This window comes from Ammodytes marinus (assembly GCF_949987685.1).
Source record: "Ammodytes marinus genome assembly, chromosome: 10".
In the NCBI taxonomy this organism is placed as follows: Eukaryota; Metazoa; Chordata; class Actinopteri; order Uranoscopiformes; family Ammodytidae; genus Ammodytes; species Ammodytes marinus.
The window spans coordinates 10,995,734-11,011,966 of record NC_137214.1 but is presented as its reverse complement, the minus strand read 5'-3'; the positions used below and the strand labels follow the sequence as shown (position 1 = coordinate 11,011,966).

The 16,233-nt window shown below is 40.9% G+C and overlaps 4 protein-coding genes across 4 annotated transcripts in view; all 4 read right to left on the bottom strand.

The window, feature by feature from the left end:
• Positions 1 to 16,233, bottom strand: part of LOC307256491 (protocadherin alpha-C2-like) — a gene marked incomplete at its 5' end in the record, with an annotated part of 199,325 nt that overhangs the window by 141,373 nt on the left and 41,719 nt on the right. The gene's annotated exons all lie outside the window — the stretch shown is intronic.
• On the bottom strand, positions 1,007 to 10,443 carry LOC307256566 (protocadherin alpha-8-like; the record flags this gene model as incomplete). Its single annotated transcript, XM_080035593.1, has 2 exons — positions 1,007 to 3,139; positions 10,195 to 10,443. The coding sequence occupies 2 exons, from the start codon at positions 10,441 to 10,443 to the stop codon at positions 1,007 to 1,009; spliced, it is 2,382 nt and encodes a 793-aa protein (XP_079891719.1).
• On the bottom strand, positions 4,697 to 7,072 carry LOC307256567 (protocadherin alpha-3-like; the record flags this gene model as incomplete). Its single annotated transcript, XM_080035594.1, has 1 exon — positions 4,697 to 7,072. The coding sequence occupies one exon, from the start codon at positions 7,070 to 7,072 to the stop codon at positions 4,697 to 4,699; it is 2,376 nt and encodes a 791-aa protein (XP_079891720.1).
• On the bottom strand, positions 10,673 to 15,945 carry LOC307256565 (protocadherin alpha-7-like; the record flags this gene model as incomplete). The annotated part of the gene is made up of 3 exons (XM_080035592.1): positions 10,673 to 10,693; positions 11,143 to 12,015; positions 15,469 to 15,945. 3 exons carry the CDS (start codon positions 15,943 to 15,945, stop codon positions 10,673 to 10,675), a joined length of 1,371 nt encoding a protein of 456 aa, XP_079891718.1.

The window sequence follows — 16,233 nt, the reverse complement described above, 5'->3', positions numbered from 1 at the left end:
CTGAGAAGCGACTGCGACAATGTCGAGTTGAGAACTATAAAGAGGCGGAACCAAAATGCCAAGTTAACAAGCTCGTGTAATGCGTAATTTTTCTACTACACTGACACCGTGCGATATAAATCCTCACTACATACCATCAAACGCTAGTAGCACAAATGCTGACGGTACATTGTGTTTATTTTCTTATCTCTAAATATTTCCAAAATAGACACGTGAATGAGAACAACATTTCAAGTGTGGCTACTGACTGTCAGCAAAAGGCTCCTTTCAACAAATACATAGAGCAAAGCTTCTCCAAATGTCAAGAAAATGATACATGGCACGTGAGGATATATTCACGAACACGATCGAGTTGAATGAATTAAAATAGAGATAACGTTAGTGAGTGGTTTGATATATTGTTTACAATAGCTGAACACATAGCTACTTTTGTTCAGCACCATGGACAGGGATCAGCACTAATTTTACTTCTGTCCAACTTCGTTTATAATGCTATCTTCCCCTTTGACGTTTATCTGTTAACAGTATTTTCTTCTTTGTTTTACCCAAGCTGTCACCTTGATCATGCATGTAAGCAGAGATTTCATTGTGTGGGGTCTATTGCTGAGTGTCCTGTGGTAAAAAGAGTGCGAATGGAGTGCACATCTGAAATCAGCTAGTTTCTTGAGTCACGTTACATTATCAAAGTTTGCCCAAGCAATGTCAACCCAATAGTCGGTCACAGCAGTTTTTTTTCACACAATTGTCAAAAACAAACAAAGTAGCAAACCCTCAAGCATGTTTGAATGGTCCAAGAGAGAGGTAGACAGAGTAATAGTTTGTTAAATCTAGTATGTTTAGAACACATGCCAGTATAATGATTGGGCTCTTCAGACTAGTGAAACATCTAAGTGATACAAAATGATGTCACAGTGATTATGTCATTTTAGTCCAGGTTTACATATTTTAAAAGAAAATCTTTCGTCAATTATTCGACAACAGAAATTGCACAACTTCCATAAAAATACTAGGGCAAACACAGCCTTACCTCTCCAGATGCACTCCTCCTGTCAGGTAGCACCAGTGTATTAGCATGGCTGCCTGGGGCTATAGTAGATCCTATACTCATTCTGGGTCCAACTAACATGTAGCGTTTGTCTCCAGATCTGTACTGGATGCTGTGACACAGTGTCCCGTCATAATTAGGCTCTTGTAGGTATTTAGAAGTATAGTCTGTGGTTTTAGAGCACTGCATTGCAATCAGCACGATGATACTGATGAGAAAAAGTACTGAAACTGAGCCCAAAGTTATCATCAGGTAAAAAGTCACATCATTCCCCTCATCTTCTTTTGCTGCACTTTTAACATCAGAAGCTGCAAAAGCTTCTTTGGGCTCCACAACTTTGACAATCACAGTAGCTGTTGCTGAGAGTGAAACGTTCCCATTGTCTTTCACCAGTATGAGCAGTTTATGCTCAGCCTCGTCTGTCTCTGTGAATGAGCGAAGTGTTCTGATCTGTCCTGTATAGCGGTCCAAACCAAAGAGACTGTGGTCAGTAACTTCCTGCAGTGAAAACAGTAACCAGCCGTTATATCCTATATCAGCGTCATAGGCTCTGACTTTAGTCACCAAGTGTCCTGCGTTCACATTGCGGGGAATCTCCTCCACACCTTCAGCAGAACCGTTAGAGCTGACTGGATACAGGATGACTGGAGCGTTGTCGTTCTGATCCAGAATGAACACGTTCACTGTGACGTTGCTGCTTAGAGGCGGAGTCCCAGAATCTGTGGCAACTACTTGGAAGTGGAACGTTTTCAGAGTTTCAAAGTCAAAACTTTTGAGAGCCAAGATATCTCCACTCTCACTATTTATGTTGAGAAATGAAGTCAATTTGTTATCAGTACTTGTATTTCTAAAAATATGATACGAAATTAGAGCATTGTCATTTTCATCACGGTCAGAAGCTTTAACAGAAAACACTGAGGCTCCTGGGATGTTGCCCTCGGTGACATAGAAAGTATAGGGACTCAGTAAAAACTCTGGTCTGTTGTCATTCACATCTGACACCACAACATGTATTGTCTTTTCAGATGATAATGATGGTTGACCAGCATCTTTTGCAGTTATTGTCAGGTCATATTGGGACTGTTTCTCTCTGTCCAGAGGGGATTTGGTGACTAATGAAAACATTTTGTCTTGTACAGAAGGTGATAAAGTGAATGGAACACCCTCACCTATGGAGCAAATTACTTTTCCATTGAGACCAGAGTCCAAGTCATTTACACTGATTAGGGCAACTGTAGTTCCAGGTCTGGAATCTTCAGGGATGGAGCTTGAAAAAGAGGTAACTTCAATCACAGGTGCATTATCATTAACGTCACCTATCTTGATAATGACGCTTTTTTGTGTCGCTAGAGGAGCGAAACCTTTATCTGCTGCTTGAATTTCAATTTCGTATCTGTCCTTCTCCTCATAGTCTATTAAACCTTTCACGATTATTTCACCTGTCGATGGATTAATATCAAAAATGTTTATTAACCTACGATTCACAAAACTGCTAAATGAGTAAACTACATCTCCGTTTGAACCCTCATCTAAATCAGTTGCATTAACTTGTATGACTGTTGTGCCTAATGGAACGTTTTCATCGATCATCACAGAATAAATATCTTTAGAGAAAACAGGCGCGTTATCATTAATATCCAAAACATTGGCTAATATATTAATTTCGCCAGATTTCGGAGGTTTACCTCCATCCAGTGCGGTCAGCACTAATGAATGGCTTCTCGCTGCCTCCCTATCCAAAGATTTCTGCACAACCAATATTGGTATTTTACCATCTTCCCCCTTATCCTTAACTTCCAAACGAAAGTGGTCGTTTGGGCTGAGTTTATAGTGCTGAACAGAGAACGGGCCGCCATCTGGATCTCGTGCGGGTGGTAGTGGAATACGTACTCCAGGTAACACAGACTCTGAAATCTCCAACGCTTTCTCATGCTCTGGGAACATGGGAGAATGGTCATTTATATCCAACACTTCCACTCCTACATAATGGACCTCCAGTGGATTTTCTAGCACAGTTTTAAGATTGATCAAACACGCACTGGTCTGTGCGCACACCTCTTCCCTGTCAATCTTTCGGCTCACATACAGGATGCCGTCGTTTTGATTTACATGAAAAAGGGGGTCCGCATTAATAGAGGCAATCCGATACTTCCTGTCTCTCAGTGTGCTTTTATCCAATCCCAAATCCTTTGCAACATTTCCAACCACAGTTCCTTCGTTAACTTCCTCTGAGATGGAATATCGTATTTGCGCCGAGGCAACGCTCCACAAAAGCACAAAGACCACGCATCCGACCAAAAATCCTCGCGCCCTTCGTCTCTCGTGTATTCTTTGTTCCATGGTTAAACCCGATATCATCAATAGTCCGTCACAAAAGTAAAAACTGCGTTATAATAACAAAATCCAAGCCATCCTATTTCAAAATAATCATTCATCTTCTACAACGACAGACATGAGGGAACATAGAGTATTTCCAAAGGCAGCAGTAAGCTGAGAAACGACTGCGACCGTGTCGATTTGAGAACTATAAAGAGGCGGAACCAAAATGCCACTATGACAAGCTCCTGTAATGCGCTGTTTTTCTATTACACTGACACCGTGCGATACAAATTCTTACTGCATAAGATCAGAAGCCATATTCCCTGCATGGTATTGTATTTATTTTGTATCTCTTAATTGACTTAATATAGTCACCTGAATGTACATGTATAGTTTGGCTACTAACTGTCGGTACAAAACCTGTTGAGCAAAGTTTCTCAAAATGACCAGACAATTGTACATAAGAGACAATATTATCAATATAATACCATCAAATTGAATTAATTATAATGGAGATAAAGTCGGCGAGTGGTGTGAGCCATTGTTTACAATTACTGAACATATACGGGTAATTCACAGACTTCGCGTTCAGCACCTTGGAGAGGTATCGCTACTAACTTGACTTCTGCCCCACTTCGTTTGAGGATACTATTATTTATCCATTTTAAAGCTTAACACTACAATATTTTGACCATACTTTTTTGGAAAGGCTTTCATTATTGGTTGCCATTATCTGAGTGTTGTGTGACTAGTACAGAGTGGGACTACAGTATTGCACACAGTCAAGTGTTTTAGAAGAAAGTGCAGGATAATGATTGGGGCTTTCAAACTACTGACAAACCTAAGCGATATCTAGATAAATATGCAACGTGAGGGTTCAATGTGTGGTGGATAGATCACTCTTAATAAGAAGAGACAGCAAGATGAAGACAGATAACTTTCGTAAGCCACAATTTAAAATTCTTTCCACTTTATCAACTTCACAACAACACTTCCCGTTACCCACTCACATGTTACTCCCTGGACCAGAAGCCAAGATGACTTAGTCCAAGGTAAATGTGAGGAAAACCACAGTGGTAGATTCAACCAATTATTGTAACTGTTTTAAATATACTGATGATAATATTTAAACATGTAAATAACTTTGTAAACATTGTATATTTTGTGAATTAACTCAGATATATGAATTAACTAAACTTATAAACCTTGCAAATATATATAAATTGCTCATACAAAGATCCTACTAGTTCAAGTTTGCTTACTATAAAAGAAAATGCCTTGTCATCAATATGACAGAAAACATTGCACAACATCCATACAAATGCAGTAGCTTCATTTGCAATGCCTTACCTCTCCGGATGCCCTCCTCCTGTCAGGTAGCACCAGTGTATTGGCATGGCTGCCTGGGGCTATAGTAGATCCTATACTCATTCTGGGTCCAACTAACATGTAGCGTTTGTCTCCAGATCTGTACTGGATGCTGTGACACAGTGTCCCGTCATAATTAGGCTCTTGTAGGTATTTAGAAGTATAGTCTGTGGTTTTAGAGCACTGCATTGCAATCAGCACGATGATACTGATGAGAAAAAGTACTGAAACTGAGCCCAAAGTTATCATCAGGTAAAAAGTCACATCATTCCCCTCATCTTCTTTTGCTGCACTTTTAACATCAGAAGCTGCAAAAGCCTCTTTGGGCTCCACAACTTTGACAATCACAGTAGCTGTTGCTGAGAGTGAAACGTTCCCATTGTCTTTCACCAGAATGAGCAGTTTATGCTCAGCCTCGTCTGTCTCTGTGAATGAGCGAAGTGTTCTGATCTGTCCTGTATAGCGGTCCAAACCAAAGAGACTGTGGTCAGTAACTTCCTGCAGTGAAAACAGTAACCAGCCGTTATATCCTATATCAGCGTCATAGGCTCTGACTTTAGTCACCAAGTGTCCTGCGTTCACATTGCGGGGAATCTCCTCCACACCTTCAGCAGAACCGTTAGAGCTGACTGGATACAGGATGACTGGAGCGTTGTCGTTCTGATCCAGAATGAACACGTTCACTGTGACGTTGCTGCTTAGAGGTGGAGTCCCAGAATCTGTGGCAACAACTTGGAACCGGAACGTTTTCAGAGTCTCAAAGTCAAAACTTTTAAGGGCCAAAATGTCCCCATTTTCACTATTTATGTTGAGAAATGAAGTCAATTTGTTATCATTGCTAATGTTTCTGAAAATATGATAGGAAATACGTGCATTGTCGTTTTCATCATGATCATAAGCTTTAACTGAAAACACAGAAGTACCTGGCTCATTAGCTTCACTGACATAGAACGTGTATGGACTCAGTGAAAACTCTGGTCTGTTGTCATTCACATCTGACACCACAACATGTATTTTCTTTTCAGATGACAATGATGGTTTCCCAGCATCTGTAGCAGTTATGGTCAGGTCATATTGTGACTGTTTCTCTCTGTCCAGAGGGGATTTGGTGACTAATGAATACATTTTGTCTCGTACGGATGGCGATAAAGCAAATGGAACATCCTCAGCTATGGAGCAAATTACTTTTCCATTAACACCAGAGTCCAAGTCATTTACACTGATAAGGGCAACTGTAGTTCCAGGTCTGGAATCTTCAGGGATGGAGCTTGAAAATGAGGTAATTTCAATCTCCGGTGCATTATCATTTATGTCACGTATCTTGATAATGACACTTTTTTCTGTTCTTAGAGGAGCGAAACCTTTATCAGATGCTTCTATTTCGATTTCATATCTGTCCTTCTCCTCATAATCTAGTACATTTCTCACAGATATTTCACCTGTTGACGGATCAATATTAAATAATTTTAACATATTTTTATTCATGCTTTTGCTGAATGAGTAAACCACATCTCCGTTTGTACCGTCATCTAAATCAGTTGCATTAACTTGTATGACTGTTGTACCTACCGGGACGTTTTCATCGATCATTACAGAATACACTTCTGAGGAGAAAACGGGTGCATTGTCATTTATATCCAAAACATTTACTAAAATATTCATGCTGCCGGATTTCGGAGGTTTACCTCCATCCACTGCCGTCAGTAGCAATGAGTAGCTTCCTGTGGCTTCCCTATCTAAAGATTTTTGTACAACTAATATTGGTATTTTACCATCTTCTCCCTTATCCCTAACCTCCAAGCGGAAGTGTTCGTTTGGGCTGAGTTTATACTGCTGCACGGAAAATTGACCACTGTCTGCATCCCGTGAGGCTGATAGCTGAAATCGAGCTCCGGGCAACACAGACTCTGAAATCTCCAACTTTGTGTCCTTCTCCGGAAACGTGGGAGAATGGTCATTTATATCAAGCACTTCCACTTCAACATAATGGACCTCCAGTGGATTTTCTAACACTGTTTTTAGATTGATTAAACACGCACTGGTCTGTGTGCACACCTCCTCTCTGTCAATCTTTCGGCTCACATACAAGATGCCGTCGTTTTGATTTACATGGAAAAGGGGGTCCACGTTACTAGAAACAATGCGATACTTCCTGTCCTTGAGAGCGTTTTTTTCCAATCCCAAATCCTTTGCTATATTTCCAACCACAGTTCCTTCGTTAACTTCCTCGGAGATGGAATATCTTATTTGCGCCAAGGCCACGCTCCACAAAAGCACAGCGACCACGCAGCCGACCAAAAATCCTCGCGCCGGTCGTGGCTCGCATCTTCTTTGTTCCATGGTTAGACCCGATATCATCAGTAATCCATCACGCGGACACTTACTACGTTGCAAGGCAGAATCCAACACTTTCTTATATTCAAATATTCACTCACTATGCATAGCCTATTCGCAAAGATTGCGGGAAAATGACCAAACAGAAAATAAGCCAGAAACGTTCCTGCCAGTACCAAAGAGAGAATGCCATCCGGAGGTGGAACCAAAAAGCAATGACGATGAGCTCATGTTGTCTTTTTACATTACACTGACACCATGCGAAATTATTTCTCACTGCAGAAATTGTAACGATGTACAGCACATTTGGTCATCGACAGTTGGGTTTTAGCCATAGCCTCTGAGTAAAGAAAGTCCAGTTTATGTTTAAAGATAAGAAGGAAAAGTATGTGAACCATTGACCACAAAACCTCCTTTAAAAATAGTAAAAAACCAAGTAGCCTACGTCTTGTTGATCATCTTGTGAATATAGACAGTGTGATGAAGTTATTGTGCTAGAAAACGAAGCCACATATTGTCAGCACCATGGACAGCGCTCACTGTGTTGCTGTAAAATGTATCCCTTAAAACATCTTTTCAGTTTTATAAAAGTGCCAAGTCCCCTTAAGCAGGTTTTTCCACACTATTCATATTGTACTTGCAATGCAACAGCATGGTAAAAGTAACCCTTTCATCTCGTGTGTTTGGACAATATTCAGCTTTCAATTGCTCCTGCGCAATTTTAAATTACCATGCTAATGTAGGACATGCAAGACAAATAGAACAACCACAAAACACCACTTCAAAATTTAAAAAACTACAAGGCTCATTAGTGTAAAGTGTTATTATTCAAGTGAGCATTAATTCTCATCTTTTATATTTAGCGACAAATAATTCCTAAAATGACATGAGTCCATTATTGCAACGGGAAGCCAACACAGCCAGTGCCATTGAATGCAAAATAATAACCATGGGAGGCATAACCAAACAATGCAGTTAGTTACCTCAAAGTTTACATTATATTAATTACGTCTTACCTCTCCAGATGCACTCCTCCTGTCAGGGAGCACCAGTGTATTGGCATGGCTGCCTGGGGCTATAGTAGATCCTATACTCATTCTGGGTCCAACTAACATGTAGCGTTTGTCTCCAGATCGGTACTGGATGCTGTGACACAGTGTCCCGTCATAATTAGGCTCTTGTAGGTATTTAGAAGTATAGTCTGTGGTTTTAGAGCACTGCATTGCAATCAGCACGATGATACTGATGAGAAAAAGTACTGAAACTGAGCCCAAAGTTATCATCAGGTAAAAAGTCACATCATTCCCCTCATCTTCTTTTGCTGCACTTTTAACATCAGAAGCTGCAAAAGCCTCTTTGGGCTCCACAACTTTGACAATGACAGTAGCTGTTGCTGAGAGTGAAACGTTCCCATTGTCTTTCACCAGTATGAGCAGTTTATGCTCAGCCTCGTCTGTCTCTGTGAATGAGCGAAGTGTTCTGATCTGTCCTGTATAGCGGTCCAAACCAAAGAGACTGTGGTCAGTAACTTCCTGCAGTGAAAACAGTAACCAGCCGTTATATCCTATATCAGCGTCATAGGCTCTGACTTTAGTCACCAAGTGTCCTGCGTTCACATTGCGGGGAATCTCCTCCACACCTTCAGCAGAACCGTTAGAGCTGACTGGATACAGGATGACTGGAGCGTTGTCGTTCTGATCCAGAATGAACACGTTCACTGTGACGTTGCTGCTTAGAGGCGGAGTCCCAGAATCTGTGGCAACAACTTGGAACTGGAACGTCTTCAGAGTCTCAAAGTCAAAACTTTTAAGCGCCATAATATCTCCATTTTCAGAGTTAATATTTAAAAATGAGGCCAATTTATTATCATTGCTTGCTTCTCTCAACATATGATATGCAATGAGAGCATTGTCACTTTCATCACGATCGGAGGCTTTTACTGAAAATATTGAGGCTCCCGGACTGTTATTCTCAGTGATATAAAATGTATAGGGGCTTAATAAAAATTCTGGTCTGTTGTCATTAACGTCCGATACTACGACGCTTATGGTCTTTTCAGTTGAAAATGACGGGTTACCTGTGTCTTTCGCAATAATTGTGATATCAAATTTTGAAACAATTTCCCTATCTAAGTGAGACCGGGTTACAACAGCGTACATGTTTTCTTGTAATGCTGGAGATAAAGTAAACGGCACATTTTTGTTGATTGTGCAAATTACTTTACCATTAATTCCAGAGTCTAAATCACTAACACTTATCAGGGCCACGGTTGTTCCTATCTTTGAATCCTCCTTGATAGAGCTAGAAAATGATGTCACCTCTATCTCAGGGGCATTATCATTAACATCAATCACTGTTATTATAACACTTTTGTCAGTTGTGAGAGGGGCGGGTCCCTTATCAGACGCCTGAATGTCAATTTCATAACTTTTACTTTTCTCGAAATCTATCTGACCGGTCACCTGAATTTCACCAGTGTTTTCGTCTATACTAAATATATTCATTAACTTTGAATCAACCTCTTTACCAAATGAATATATTATTTCCCCATTTGCACCCTGGTCCATATCTGTTGCATTAACCTGAATCACTACAGTGCCAACGGCAACGTTTTCTTTGAGTGTGGCAGAGAACACCTCTTTGGTGAACACAGGGGAGTTGTCATTAACATCAAGTACATCAACAATTATTTCTATAGCGCCAGACTTCGCCGGTTTTCCTCCATCGATAGCTGTTAGACGTAGCTTGTGTTTCCCGGCGGTTTCTCTGTCCAACTGCTTCTGCAGAACTAAAAATGGTACTTTACGGTCTTCGCCTCTATCCTTCACGTCTAACCTAAAATATTCGTTATTGCTGAGTTTATATTGCTGAATGGATAGTTGGCCTACATCGGGGTCACGTGCAGCTTGTAATTGAAATCTTGCTCCCGGTAAGGCCGACTCAGAAATGTCAAGTCTTTTCTCTTTCTCTGGAAAAACAGGCGAGTGATCATTTATATCCAGTATTTCCACCACCACATAGTGGATCTCCAGCGGGTTTTCCAGCACTGTTTTTAAATTGATCAAACACGAGCTGCTCCGGTCGCACACCTCCTCCCTGTCTATTCTTCTTTTCACATACAAGATACCATCATTTTGGTTAACCTGAAACAGGGGTTCAGTTGAGCCGGTTACAATGCGGTATCCTCTCTCTTTGAGTGCACTCTTGTCTAGCCCCAAATCCTTGGCTATATTGCCGACGACGGTTTCATCTGAAACCTCCTCAGATATTGAATATCTGATCTGTGCAGAAGCTACGCTAAACAGAATATTCAAAACGACCATGAAGGCAAACGACCGCTTTCGCTCCCTCCAGGCTTTGCATCCTCTTTGTTCCATGATTCGATGGCGATAAAAAGAACAGTCCAGCAGCTACGTCCTAATATCAATGAGACTTAATAATCCATGTTACTAAACGATGTCCACTCTCTGTTATTACATCAAAAATAATGCTACGAACGCAACCCACTCATTGCTATCAACCGCAATCATCCACTCAACTAGGTTTTTGACAAAAAACGCACACGGCTCAGGGAAATAAAGCTCGTGACGTAAAGCGCTGCCAGTTTCACAGAACCACTGAACTACACTGACACCACGCGTTGAAAGTGTTATTTACAGAGAAAACAGTAGTTGTCTCTTATCAAATTGTGTATTTGTAAATCCCCGTATTGTAAAAGCAGAAGCACGTGTCGCAATCCTTTTCTTTCAATGTGCATGTTAGGCTATAATTAAATCATTAAAGCCATTGGGATATATCACTCGAACATTCAACTCCATGAGGCTGACAATTCATTGTAAAATAACATATGATACAATAACAATTAAAAACACACGATCAAAAGCTGTTTTCAAATATTTTCCAGTGAAAGTAAAATAAGGCTAATTATGGTTAGGATCGTGTCGCTTCCCTGCTATTCCAAAGATAAAGTTACCGCTAGAGGGTACTTCTCTCTGATTAATGATCAAACCCTTTCACACAAATTGTTCATTATGCAGAGAACGTGAAAATCAAAATATTCAAAACATTGATCTTACCTCTCCAGATGCACTCCTCCTGTCAGGGAGCACTAATGTATTGGCGTGGCTGCCTGGGGCTATAGTAGATCCTATACTCATTCTGGGTCCAACTAACATGTAGCGTTTGTCTCCAGATCTGTACTGGATGCTGTGACACAGTGTCCCGTCATAATTAGGCTCTTGTAGGTATTTAGAAGTATAGTCTGTGGTTTTAGAGCACTGCATTGCAATCAGCACGATGATACTGATGAGAAAAAGTACTGAAACTGAGCCCAAAGTTATCATCAGGTAAAAAGTCACATCATTCCCCTCATCTTCTTCTGCTGCACTTTTAACATCAGAAGCTGCAAAAGCCTCTTTGGGCTCCACAACTTTGACAATCACAGTAGCTGTTGCTGAGAGTGAAACGTTCCCATTGTCTTTCACCAGTATGAGCAGTTTATGCTCAGCCTCGTCTGTCTCTGTGAATGAGCGAAGTGTTCTGATCTGTCCTGTATAGCGGTCCAAACCAAAGAGACTGTGGTCAGTAACTTCCTGCAGTGAAAACAGTAACCAGCCGTTATATCCTATATCAGCGTCATAGGCTCTGACTTTAGTCACCAAGTGTCCTGCGTTCACATTGCGGGGAATCTCCTCCACACCTTCAGCAGAACCGTTAGAGCTGACTGGATACAGGATGACTGGAGCGTTGTCGTTCTGATCCAGAATGAACACGTTCACTGTGACGTTGCTGCTTAGAGGCGGAGTCCCAGAATCTGTGGCAACAACTTGGAACTGGAAAGTTTTCAGAGTCTCAAAGTCAAAACTTTTAAGGGCCAAGATGTCCCCATTTTCGGAGTTAACGTTAAGGAAGGACGCAAGCAGATTTTCTCCCCCCCTATCCCTTATTATCTGATATGTAACAAGCGCATTATGACCCTCGTCATTATCACGGGCTGTCACTGATACAATAGATGCTCCCGGGTTGTTATTTTCAGTAATGTAGAAAGTATATGGGCTATGTGAAAACACTGGGCTGTTATCATTCACATCTGAGACAACAATGTTTATAGTTTTGTCTGATGATAAGGATGGTTCTCCTGCATCCTTAGCAACAATTGTTACAATATATTGCGATTTCTTCTCTCGGTCCAAGCGCAATTTGGTCACCAGAGAATACATGTTATTTTGTGAAGATGGAGTGAGTGTAAAAGGAAGCTCTCCGTTTATATAACACATCACTTTTCCGTTGGGACCGGAGTCCAAGTCTTTAACACTAATCAACGCCACTGTAGTCCCAGGTTTGGAATCTTCCGGGAGCGCGTGTGAAAAAGATGTCACTTCAATCTCTGGTGCATTGTCGTTTACGTCAACAATATGTATAATAACGCGTTTATCCGTAGCTAATGTTGCCACTGCTTTGTCGGATGCCTGGATATCCACTTCGTATCTGCTACATTCTTCAAAATCTATAGGCCCTGCCACAGTAATAACTCCTGTCATTGGATTTATATCAAAACGTGCACTTGCCTGTGCATCCACGTCATTTCCAAATGAATATACTACTTCGCCATTTGAACCTTCATCCAAATCCGTTGCATTAACTTGAATAACAGTTGTACCAGGAGGAGAATTTTCTTTTAGCTGCACAGTATAGGCATCCTGGGTGAAAACTGGGGGGTTGTCGTTGACATCGAAAACATAAACAATTATTGTCATATTACCGGACCTTGGAGGTTTCCCTCCATCAATTGCTGTCAGAAGTAACGTATGGGTTTTGACAGATTCTCTATCAAGTGGCTTTTGAAGAATTAAACTGGGAGTTTTATGGTCTTCACCACGATCTTTTACGTCCAAACGAAAATGTTCATTATGACTCAGCCTATATTGCTGGACAGACAAAGAACCAATATCAGCGTCACGTGCACCTTTTAACTGAAATCTTGCTCCCGGTAATGCAGATTCTGAAATCTCTAGTATCTTTTCCTTTTCAGGGAAACTCGGTGCATGGTCATTTACATCTAGAATCTCCACTGCCACATAGTGGACTTCCAGTGGGTTTTCCAACACGGTTTTAAGGTCGATTACACAAATCTTGCTTCGGTCGCACACTTCCTCTCTGTCAATTTTTCGGTTCACATACAATATGCCATCGTCTTGATTTACCCGAAAAGGAGGTTCTGTCGTGCCGTAGACAATACGGTACCCCCTCTCTTTCAACGTGGTCTTATCAAGACCTAAATCCTTAGCAATATTTCCAACAACGGTTCCCTCTTTCATTTCCTCGGAGATGGAATATCGGAATTGTCCTGAAGCTCTGCTCCAAAGCGTAATCAAAACCACAACGCAGGCAGCCCAGTTTGTTCGCAATCTCCATGTCTCGCGTCGTCTTTGTTCCATGATGTGAAGAGTAAACGTGAAACAAAATGCAGATTTCAAAAAGCTAAACTCGCACACTAATGTAAGATTCCTCCGTCACGTCCGTTGCCATAATCCAAACAACCTCCAACCGAACATTAGATTATTTTTTTAAAGCTAAACTGTGCATTTAAGCGGCCAGCACGTTGAAGGGATCCGTCAACTAGGAGGGTAGGTGAAGGGGTTGGGTCTAGTGGTTATGTGAAGAAAACATATAGAAGCAGTTCTTGTAATTATACTGACACCAAGTGATCGAGAATCACATTGCAGTACTGGATTTGAAATAATAGCAAACTGTGTTAAAAAGTCTCTGTAGCGCAAACAAAGAGAAGGAAGTCAACCTGCGATATTCCCACTTGTAAAGCACACGTGACGAATATACCCGTATAGCTTAATTTAACAGATTATATCATGGATATATTCACTCTAGCATACATTATGTTACAGGTTATTGCCATGTTTCAAATAAGATTGTCGTGTTACATCAAAAAAGGAGAGACATATGCTTATGGTAGTTTCAGCACCATGGACAGCGACCGCATACACTCAGCTAAACCAGCAATTTAAACAACAAACCAATCTAATCCATTCGTGTTTATCACTAAACAATTGGCATCTGCATGTTGTTGAGATTAAAACGTGCCAGTTAACCCCGTATATCCAAGCAAATTTCCCGAACCAATAAGCAATTTTGCCACAGGTATCTGTTAAGTGTCAACATAGCATTCACTGTAAGAAACGTCATATGTAACCAGCAGAGGAATAGTTTGATAATGAAAGTTTCCTTTTCATATTTATCTTTCAAGAGTTTGGCATGAAACACTAAGCATTCCCTGCTTCCACGGACATTAACACATTTGATCCTGTAAATACAAACTTGAAAACATATTCCATTAGTGACAGCCAGGTGCAGAAGCTCCTAGCTCCAGAGCATGTGATGAAACTAAAATAAATAAATGTGTTCATACAGAGCTAGTTCTGCTGGAGAGAAAATCAAACTATTGCTTAATAAAAAAAAAGGCAAAGTCATTTCAGCACCATGGACAGCGGTCAGAACAAAGCAGCTTCTTATGGAGTTTTATTTGACGGTCTTACCTCGCCAGATGCCCTCCTCCTGTCAGGTAGCACCAGTGTATTGGCATGGCTGCCTGGGGCTATAGTAGATCCTATACTCATTCTGGGTCCAACTAACATGTAGCGTTTGTCTCCAGATCTGTACTGGATGCTGTGACACAGTGTCCCGTCATAATTAGGCTCTTGTAGGTATTTAGAAGTATAGTCTGTGGTTTTAGAGCACTGCATTGTAATCAGCACGATGATACTGATGAGAAAAAGTACTGAAACTGAGCCCAAAGTTATCATCAGGTAAAAAGTCACATCATTCCCCTCATCTTCTTTTGCTGCACTTTTAACATCAGAAGCTGCAAAAGCCTCTTTGGGCTCCACAACTTTGACAATCACAGTAGCTGTTGCTGAGAGTGAAACGTTCCCATTGTCTTTCACCAGTATGAGCAGTTTATGCTCAGCCTCGTCTGTCTCTGTGAATGAGCGAAGTGTTCTGATCTGTCCTGTATAGCGGTCCAAACCAAAGAGACTGTGGTCAGTAACTTCCTGCAGTGAAAACAGTAACCAGCCGTTATATCCTATATCAGCGTCATAGGCTCTGACTTTAGTCACCAAGTGTCCTGCGTTCACATTGCGGGGAATCTCCTCCACACCTTCAGCAGAACCGTTAGAGCTGACTGGATACAGGATGACTGGAGCGTTGTCGTTCTGATCCAGAATGAACACGTTCACTGTGACGTTGCTGCTTAGAGGCGGAGTCCCAGAATCTGTGGCAACAACTTGGAATTGGAATGTTTTCAGAGCCTCATAGTCAAAACTTTGTAGTGCCAAAATATCTCCACTTTCACTATTTATGTTGAGAAAGGAACTTAACTTATTCACATCATTTCCATCTCTGAGAATATGATAGGATATCACTGCATTGTCGTTTTCATCACGGTCAAAAGCTTTAACAGAAAACACTGAGGCTCCTGGATCGTTGCCCTCGGTGACATAGAAGGTATAGGGACTCAGTAAAAACTCCGGTCTGTTGTCATTCACATCTGACACCACAACATGAATTGTCTTTTCAGATGATAATGATGGTTGACCAGCATCCTTTGCAGTTATTGTCAGGTCATATTGTGACTGTTTCTCTCTGTCCAGAGGGGATTTGGTGACTAATGAATACATTTTGTCTCGTAAAGACGGTGATAAAGCAAATGGAACATCCTCACCTATGGAGCAAATAACTTTTCCATTGAGACCAGAGTCAAAGTCATTTACACTGATAAGGGCAACTGTAGTTCCAGGTCTGGAATCTTCAGGGATGGAGTTTGAAAAAGAGGTAATCTCAATATGAGGTGCATTGTCATTCATGTCAACTATTTTGATGATGACACTTTTTTCTGTTCTTAGAGGGGCTACACCTCTATCAGATGCTTCAATTTCAATTTCATATCTGTCCTTCTCCTCATAGTCTATTAAACCTCGAACTGATATTTCACCTCTAGATGGATCGATATCAAATAATTTTAACATATTCTGATTCATACTTTTGCTGAATGAGTAAACAACATCTCCGTTTGCACCGTCATCTAAATCAGTTGCATTAACTTGTATGACTGTTGTACTAACTGGAACGTTTTCATTAAGCATTACAGAATA